At 38.0% G+C, this 9,495-nt stretch overlaps 1 protein-coding gene across 2 annotated transcripts; it reads right to left on the reverse strand.

Annotated features, from left to right (window-relative positions):
- Positions 1 to 4,688: 4,688 nt before the first annotated feature.
- On the reverse strand, positions 4,689 to 9,027 carry LOC122836614 (protein polyglycylase TTLL10-like). 2 transcript variants are annotated; one of them, XM_044126332.1, is made up of 6 exons: positions 8,928 to 9,027; positions 7,562 to 7,655; positions 5,970 to 6,245; positions 5,231 to 5,381; positions 4,945 to 5,063; positions 4,689 to 4,829 (listed from the first exon to the last, which is right to left on the reverse strand). In XM_044126332.1, exons 3-6 carry the CDS (start codon positions 6,190 to 6,192, stop codon positions 4,705 to 4,707), a joined length of 618 nt encoding a protein of 205 aa, XP_043982267.1. In that variant the 5' UTR covers positions 6,193 to 6,245; positions 7,562 to 7,655; positions 8,928 to 9,027; the 3' UTR covers positions 4,689 to 4,704. The 2 variants fall into 2 exon arrangements, with proteins under 2 accessions (XP_043982267.1, XP_043982258.1); XM_044126323.1 differs by lacking the exon at positions 8,928 to 9,027 and adding an exon at positions 7,743 to 7,797.
- Positions 9,028 to 9,495: the final 468 nt, after the last annotated feature.

Genomic DNA, 9,495 nt, shown 5'->3' on the forward strand with positions numbered 1-9,495 from the left:
TAGAATGCTTTATATTCTTCTCTCAGGTTAGGGATCTGCCTTGCGCAGCAAGGCAGATCATTAAGATAATACTTTTACCTTAAATAAACTATTAGCTATTTTACTTACTTATTACTCATTTTAAATATACTGAATGGAGTAAATCAATTACAGAAAACATTCAAATGATACCCCACATGCTATTGGCAACACTTAGGTAAAGATATGTTTGGCCTGCTTTGATCAGAAAAACTAACTGCTTAAAACTATTAGGATTCCATCTCTCCCTGTGTGTTTCATTCTCATGACAGTTGAGCTGCTCTTTAGAACTACAAAGACTGAAGGTTAGAACTACAACATGGTGGAACTGTCAGTTACTACAGAGGAGGACTGAGCTGGCCTTTAGAACTACTTGTGTTTTGAGCATTATAGAAACGATTTAACACATTCACTGTTACACATGGGATGAGTTTGACCATTTCTTATGATGCTTACTGCAAATTTCAAAATAAAAGCCTCAATATGCCCTTCTGAATAGTGCACCGCCGTAGGCGGTGCAATGATATCATTCTGCATTATCTGGTTCTCTCAGGTTAGGGAGCTGCCTTGCGCAGCAAGGCAGTTCATTAGCATTAGCCTTTTAGCTTAAATAAGCTATAACGTATTTTTCTTACTTATCTGCCATAGTTAGTATTCTGAAGGAATTAAGTAAATTACAGAGAACATTCTAATAATATCCCACATGCTACTGACAGCATTCATGCTAACATTAGCATTTTTGCTCATTTTAGCTAATACACTTACTTTATCATACTGAATGGTGCATGTCCAGTTTACTTAACATTCTTGTGATTCTATTGATTACATTGCAGATTTCTTTAGCATTGATGCAAATTGTTAGCATCAGAACGCTGGGTCCAAACCGACGGGCACACTTTGGCAGGCCCCAGTTAAATTTCTTCAGGAATTTTCTAGTTCTTAACTTATTCTTCCGTCACCGTGAATGCGTTTCGCCGTAGCCCACCCAAAAAAGTGGTATCAAACCGTGCGTATCGATCCCGGGTGGTGTGCTATTACTTATGGTGGTATTTGGAGTTTCATTGGCGACGTAAAAAGCAAAAAACGACCCCAAAATCACTAACGAGCTCACCAGGTGCAAGTCGTCAAGGGGGAGCGAGGCAACCAGTAAATCCTGAAAATACCCTATTTTTGAGGATTTTCTGTGTCGTCATAACCTTATGTAGAAACGCCATTCAAACTTCATTTTGTAGATACGTCCGTTATCTCTTTTAAAGTGAAGACAGCACGTCAATATGTATTATGGTTTGTCCACAACTTCTTTCTAAGCGACCCAAAGTTTTTGATTTTTGGAAAAATCAGAGTGTGAAGGCTCCGCTTAGAGTGAGAGTCAGAGTGAAATTTCGACCCCAAATCATTTTTTAACTCCTCACGCCACAAATATTGCATGATTGGTATCAAACTTGGTCATGACATTGATACGCGTGCCTGCTCGTTCGTCAAATGTTTTCAAAAATTATCTAGCGCTTACAGTTTTCTCTCCAGGTGCTTCAGAGCAAAGTCATGCGCCAGGGTAGCAGACAGATCTCACTGATTCACTTCCATGTATTTCTGAAAATTTCAGACCTTGGCACACACTTTTTTATCTCATCGCTGTTAATACTGTGAGTGAGGTAGAGATATGAATGGCGGGACTATGTGAGACGACAAATAGCCCTCTCATATGCTTCAAACGGTTTTCGAATATGTATTACGGTTCTAACGGAAACAGTTTTTTGCAATGCTTTTTTTAGTCAAACTGGCTGGCTCAAACAGAGAATTGTCTCCCCCTGGATGTCTCACTCACAGCTGGCAGAGAGGATTATTTACCATGGCAACGGAACCCAGAGCAGGGAGAGCTGCTGAGGACTACAACACGCATCACTGTAGTTCGAACTACTAGTTCAGTTAAAACAGAGGAGGACTGAGCTGGCCTTTAGAAAAACTTGCTGCTATGGGCTGTATATAACTAATTTAACCCTGTCACTGTTACACATGGGATGAGTCTAGCCCTTTGAAATGAAGCTTACTGAAAATTTCAAAATAAAAGCCCTTGAAAATTTTTACATCAGGTCATTGCTTTTTTGAGCGTTATATGACTCATTTAATCCAATGACTGTTACACATGGGATGACTTTGACCCTTTCAAATGAAGCTTAACAAAAATTTCAAAATAAAAGCCTTGGGAATTTTTACATCATGTAATTGCTCTTTTTGGCTTTATGTGACTGGTTTATCCAAAGCACTCTTACACATTGGATTAGTGTGGGCATTTAATATGAAGCTTACTGCAAATTTCAAAATAAAAGCCTCTAAATGCCCTTCTGGACAGTGCGTGTTATCATTCTGCATTATCTGTTTATCCGTGGTTAGGGAACTGCCTTGTAGCAAGGCAGTTCATTAGCATTAGCCTTTTAGCTTAAATAAGCTATTTTCTATTTTTCAGACTTATTAGCCATGTTTAGTATACTTAATGGAGTAAGTAAATGACAGTAAACATTCTAATGATACCCCACATGCTACTGAAAGTATTTATGCTTATATTAGCATATTTGCTCATTTTAGCTAATACACTTGCTTTATCATACTGAATGTTGCATGTCCAGCTTACTTAACATTCTTGTGATTCTCCACATGCTATTGATTACATTGCAGCTTTCTTTAGCATTGATGCTAATTCTTAGCATCACAACGCTGGGTCCAAACCGACGGGCACACTTTGGCAGGCCCCAGTTAAATTTCTTCAGGAATTTTCTAGTTATAGTAACTTATTCTTCCGTTACCGTTAATGCGGCTCGTACCGCTGCGAGCCCACCCATAAAAGTGGTATCAAAACGTGCGGCTCGAACCCGGCATTGGAGCTATTACTTTTGGTGGGATTTGGAGTTACCATGGCGACGTAAAAAGAAAAAAAACGACCCCAAAATCACTAACGAGCTCACCAGGTGCAATCACGTCGTCAAGGGATGAGGCAACCTCTAAATCTTAAAAATACCCTATTTTTGAGGATTTTCTGTGTCGTCATAACTTTATGTAGAAACTCCATTCAAACTTCATTTTGTAGATATGTCCGTGATCTCTTTTAAAGTGAAGACAGCAGGTCGATATGAATTATGGTTTGTCCACAACTTCTTTCTAAGCGACCCAAAGTTTTTGATTTTTGGAAAAATCAGAGTGTGAAGGCCGCTCCGCTAGAGTGAGAGTCAGAGTGACATTTTGACCCCAAATCATTTTTTAACTCGCCCTCACGCTCACAAATATTGCATGATTGGTATCAAACTTGGTCATGACATTGATACGCTGTGCGTTCGTCGTCAAATGTTTTCAAAATTATCTAGCGCTTACAGTTTTCTCTCCAGGTGCTTCAGAGCAAAGTCATGCGCCAGGGTAACAGAGAGATCTCACTGATTCACTTCCATGTATTTCTGAAAAATTTCAGACCTTGGCACACACTTTTTTTATCTCATCGCTGTTAATACTGTGAGTGAGGTAGAGATATGAATGGCGGGACTATGTGAGACGACAAATAGCCCTCTCATATGCTTCAAACGGTTTACGAATATGTATTACTGTTCCCTAACGGAAACAGTTTTTGCAATGCTTTTTTAGTCAAACTGGCTGGCTCAAACAGAGAATTGTCTCCCCCTGGATGTCTCACTCACAGCTGGCAGAGAGGATTATTTACCATGGCAACGGAACCCAGAGCAGGGAGAGCTGCTTAGGACTACAAATACGCATCACTGTAGTTCGAACTAGTAGTTCAGTTAAAACAGAGGAGGACTGAGTTGGCCTTTAGAACAACTTGCTGCTATGGGCTGTATATAACTCATTTAACCCTGTCACTGTTACACATGGGATGAGTCTAGCCCTTTGAAATGAAGCTTACTGAAAATTTCAAAATAAAAGCCCTTGAAAATTTTTACATCAGGTCATTGCTTTTTTGAGCGTTATATGACTGATTTAATCCAATGACTGTTACACATGGGATGACTTTGACCCTTTCATATGAAGCTTACTGCAAATTTCAAAATAAAAGCCTCAAAATGCCCCTCTGAATAGTGCACCGCCGCAGGTGGTGCAATGATATCATTCTGCATTATCTGTTTATCCGAGGTTAGGGAACTGCCTTGCGCAGCAAGGCAGTTGATTAGCATTAGCCTTTTAGCTTAAATAAGCTATTTTCTATTTTTCAGACTTATTAGCCATGTTTAGTATACTTAATGGAGTAAGTAAATGACAGTAAACATTCTAATGATACCCCACATGCTACTGAAAGTATTTATGCTTACATTAGCATATTTGCTCATTTTAGCTAATACACTTACTTTATCATACTGAATGTTGCATGTCCAGCTTACTTAACATTCTTGTGATTCTCCACATGCTATTGATTACATTGCAGCTTTCTTTAGCATTGATGCTAATTCTTAGCATCAGAACGCTGGGTCCAAACCGACGGGCACACTTTGGCAGGCCCCAGTTAAATTTCTTCAGGAATTTTCTAGTCTTTTAACTATTAGTCTGGTAGACTCAGTTCGATTGGAGACTAAAATCTGCAACAGTTATTACGTTTGCAGCTGGTGCGTTTTGCTTTGTCACGTTGTCAAACCATCCAAACCCTTTGAAAAGCCTGTTCCCCCGAATGAAAGGGAAGACTGTCTGTGTGGTTTACCTGTGTCCATATTTGTATTTGATTTTGCTGCTTATTCTCTCAAATTCCCGCAGGCTGTTGAGGAGGCCGATTTTGGTGGTGAGAACCATGTTGTTGGGTATCTGGAACACCAAGTGTCTACCTAGAAACAAAATGTGTGTTTTTACCATTTTAGTAACGTGTGTGTTTTTGTTTTTCATTGTTGTTTTGTACAGTTTAAATTGAGAGTTCATCCTTATTGTTTAACTCTTCAGTACCTTGCTTGAAGCGGCTGTAGTTAATTTGAGATTTGGTCTCGCACCACTTGAGCCTGAAATCTTCCCTTTGCTTGTTGTAAATTCTCTTCCATCCTCTCCTCTCGCAGTAGCTGCACACTCTGTGAGAAATCAGCCACACATATGGAAGCAAACAAAAAACATAATAAGAGCGGAGAATGAGTCACAACCGTTACCCTGTTGCAATAAAAGAAATGACTTTGTGACTTTCTAAGAGGCTTTCATGTTGAATTGGATAATATTTCTGTGTTTCACATCTCTTGCTCACATTTCAGCCCCATTGGTTCCTCCAAAGAAGTAGAATGGCCCAAGTCCACGAGGCTCCTCTGTCTTGATGTCTTTGTCCTGTCCTTTGGTAGAGAAGACCCTCGGGCCCCTTGATTTGGTCCTTTGGAAGCTGCCCTCCACTTTGGGTCCACCTGATGTTTTAAGACATTTTAATATTGCATATTTCAACAAATACACATCATGCCTTGTAACAGTATGAGTTTTTAACATTTTATTACATCACAACAACCTCAATTATTATTATTATTATTATTATTATTATTATTATTATTATTATTATTATTATTATTTATTTTTATTTATTTTTTTCAATTAAAATATGAAAAAAAGTGGTGAGCAGCTCCATTCTTTCTTCCCACATGTTGACTGTGGAGGAGCTGCAGAAATTCAAAGCACGGGAAGATTTGTTACAAGGACAAGTAGGAGCTCATCAAATCAGTTTTTTATGGAAGAGTCCCAGGAAGAATGCAGTTGTTAAGCTGGTCAGAGCTGATCCACTGCAAAATCACAGAGTCTTACCAAGTATATTTAATCTAGTTTCTAGTCTAAATATCTTACACTTGAAATAAGGCCAAACTATCTCACAAGTACGTTTTCAGAAAGATAGAGCCTTAATAAAGGTGACAAACGAGTAAGTCATACAGATAAATACTCAATGTGTTGACAGAATATTAAACTATTTGAATAACGGCTTGCTCTGCTCTCACACATTCACACACCTGTCTGTCCACATTGTCTCTTCTGCTTGGCAGAGAAGAGTGAATGTTTCCTTCCCTCCTCCCGAGTCAGTGCCCCCTCCCTGAGGGTGAACTCAAACACTTCTGATGTCATTTCCTGTGAGTCCGAGCAGTCAGGTGACACAGATTGTTCTGTCGTTGGCTTCTCCTTCTTTCCATAAAGAATCTGCTTGTTTTCCTTTCCCAGTGTGCCTTCTCTGTACATTTCTTGGCAGCACTCAGATGTTATAGCCTCTTGAATAAAGACTAATAGACCTTCTGTAACGTCAAAATCACAAATTTCAATATATTTTATTGAGTTCTCAAGTAAATAAAAACAACACAAAGAAATGCATAGTTGTGCATTGGAGGTAAATTGATTGAACTTTCTTGGTTGTTTTGTTTTAGACAGATGTTTTTGTCTGTGTTTTCAGGAATAGTTGAGTCAAATAGGTGCATTCTCTCCATTTAAACTATTAAATGACAACTAGTTGACTTCATATTTTTCTCTATTGCTGTTCTCAGAAGTCACACATGGGCTGGCGTCTCTGTGGTTAGCTGTGTCACCTTCTAGGAAGGAGCCACCAGCTGAGCCTGTCAATACCTTCATGTTTTCTTTCTAGAGATGATTCACTCTGTCATGTTTTTCCGTTTTTAGGCTGACCTGGACTTTTTAATCTCATACTTTTTAGTTTAGAGCTTATCTTGCTTTATTCTTGAATATATTCACAGAAGGATATACTGCTCCCTTTATCTGCTTAGTGTTTTTTTCCCCCACATAGAAAGTACTCCTGGATCAGTCCTTCTGTGTTTTGTGTGTCTGCTCGGTTTTCTAAAACCCCTTCAGTTGGTAGAAGGCTTTACTGGACATTTCTTACTTCTATTACAACATAGTCAATCCTTTTCACTGTCGCCACATGCATGCTCAGTATGAGTGACTGCTGCACAGTTAACATCTCTTTGCAATTAGCTGATCTTAGGTGGAAAACTTTTCGTTTGCCAATTAATTGGATTTGAGTGCAAAATAACTAAACTGAATGCATATTATTGAATTAGGATCTGTGTTTTTGAATTAATTAGACTGAGGTAAATGGATCTTAAAATGGACATTGTCTTATGTTGTTATTTCTTTAGAGAGCCTTGAAATGTTCAGAATTAAACCTTTCCCTATTTTGTCCTTCCTGCACAGCTCTATACCAGACTTCTTGTTCATTAACCCCTATCAAGCTGTTTTATTTAGAACACTTATAGTTATTTTTCTGGTTCACAATTATGAATTGTTTTGTTTTGGTTATTATGTAGAATCCCAATAAAAAAACATGAATCTTGTTTATAAGATAATACATCTATAGGAGCTCTGTGTTGTCAGACAGAGAATGTCATATTTAAAAAAAAAAAAAAAAATGACAGCATAAAATTAGACTGACAAGTCATGATAGAATTAATTACTATATAGTGGGGTTTTACATTTAATAAACTCAAATTTAAAGCAACTTTAAACATAGAATAAAATAGCAGACCTTACACAAATTTAAATTAAAAGTATTCTTAGAGATATCAGGTATACTCCGACCAGCAGCACTGAGTTTACATACCTGTAACTCCATGACTAATACGTGTTGAAGGCAGAGTTTATGGAAACCTCTCTAAGCCGATTCTTCTTCATCCACCTCCACTCTTATTGACCAACTGCAAAACAAAAAATAAGGGAAACAACAAACTTAGCAGGAAATCATATTTGAGGTCTGCAGTTTTACCCTCCTAAAGTAAGCTAACCTGGAGGGCTAATGTCAACAGCAGCAGTTACTGGCGTTATGGGTCTCTTAGCAACAGTTGCCATTTGTAGAATGAATATTACAACAACAACAACATCTGAAGACAAACTCAGAACTCATGTTTAATGTATTCCTTGCATACCCCCCGTCTAAGTTTAGCTTCATTCAATATTTATATCTCCGGTGAGCCTTTGGTAAACTTAGAGGAGGGTGTCGGTCAGAACAGGTATTATATGCTGATCCAGAGGGTTAAATAGCATTTTAACCTGCTCTTTAGCACACAGTGTGCATTATCTCATAAAACTGAAAGGTGTATATGCTATGGAGATATATATATATATATTTATCCCTGTGTGTGTGTAAATATGTATATATGTTCATTAATAAGAAACAAATTAAAACATAAGTCAAAAAAAACATCAGAATCAGTTGCACCCATTAAGTTCACCATTAATTTGTACTGATGACTCAGGTGACGATATCGTCAACCAACCTCTACTGACAAATTCAGAGCCATGGTATGCAGTTGAGCAACATAGCATTTGTCTGCTTGCAAGGCAAATCCACTAATTACCTTCTGTCTCTGTGATTTGACTCAGGAGGAAACACCCAGGCCCAACTACCGTTGGAAATTATGAATAATCCCTTCCCTTCCCCACAAAAGCACAATAATTGACAGGAGGCGGGCGCCTCCAAGGCCCGAAACCATATAATTATGCATCCAGTGTGAAAAAGTCGTGCATCCAACAATTTTAGGTCCACATTGTTGAAAACTTTTTGTGGATTTTAAATTTACTCAGTGCAAAACAAGTAAACTTGTTTTTTTGGGGGGGGTTTTTACTTATTGTTTTTTATTAAAAAATTGTATGATAACAACCACAAATATGCTACTTTTTATTATTGTAACTAAATAATTTTCCCCAAAGCCTTTTTTTATTTTAGAAAAAAAAAAAAGGTGAGTATGATGCAAGGCAAACCTTAAAGGGATGTGCTGCGGTTTTTAAGTTCTGTTAAGTTCATGAACTTCAGCCTAAAAAGCATTGATGCAAATACCATTTTGTGAATCCCTAAAGCCGTCATTACATTAACATTTTTAGCAGATATTTACAAAAAGCCAATGATTATTTACAGAAGAACTACAATTCTAAAATGGTGCCACTCTGAGTGGCAGCAGTAGCTCTGTTACCCTCATTCAGGTTTTAATCTTTGAAACTTTCATTCCAGCGTTTTTGGCTGGTCAAAAAGTTTTTCTCGACAACCGTTCCCTCTGGGTCTGGGTGCTGTGCAGCCGGATCGTTTCTTTTTTGCCAATGGTTTTTAAAGTTTGGCGCTTTTGTTATGATGCGTAACCGTAGCGACAAGGAGGTTTACAATACGGAGCAGTTAATTAACATGAAATAATATCACAACATGAAACCAGAAGCCCCAGAGTAGTTGAAAAGGAAGCATTGCGGACGCGGAGCAAACAGGACAGAGAGAGAGAGTTCAAACTGTCTATTTCCAACACACGGATCTGAACATTTACAACGCAAACATCCTCATTTCGTCCTCAGTCCACAGCGTAGAGGCACATTTTTTAAATTACCTTTTGTGAAACACAATCTCGTCATTTCTGATTCATGTGTATTATAGGAAATCAGGTGTCATTTTTAAAGAGTCACAATTTCACTTCTGCTTTTAAGCTTTAAAATGAAGAAAAGAAAAAAATTGCAAAAAGGGGGATGATACCTTTTTTTCCATCGGCTAAATGGAAC

The sequence above is a fragment of the Gambusia affinis genome, linkage group LG01 (genome assembly GCF_019740435.1).
Source record: "Gambusia affinis linkage group LG01, SWU_Gaff_1.0, whole genome shotgun sequence".
Lineage (NCBI taxonomy): Eukaryota > Metazoa > Chordata > Actinopteri > Cyprinodontiformes > Poeciliidae > Gambusia > Gambusia affinis.

What these genes read in the sequence shown, in the direction of transcription:
- LOC122836614 (XM_044126332.1), bottom strand. Translation starts at nt 6,192, where the DNA reads ATGTACAGAGAAGGCACACTGGGAAAGGAAAACAAGCAGATTCTTTAT. An exon ending in GGAACCAATGGGGCTGAAAT is followed by an intron (nt 5,064 to 5,230) that starts GTGAGCAAGAGA and finishes GATTTCTCACAG; the next exon opens with AGTGTGCAGCTACTGCGAGA. An exon ending in CTACAGCCGCTTCAAGCAAG is followed by an intron (nt 4,830 to 4,944) that starts GTACTGAAGAGT and finishes TTTTGTTTCTAG; the next exon opens with GTAGACACTTGGTGTTCCAG.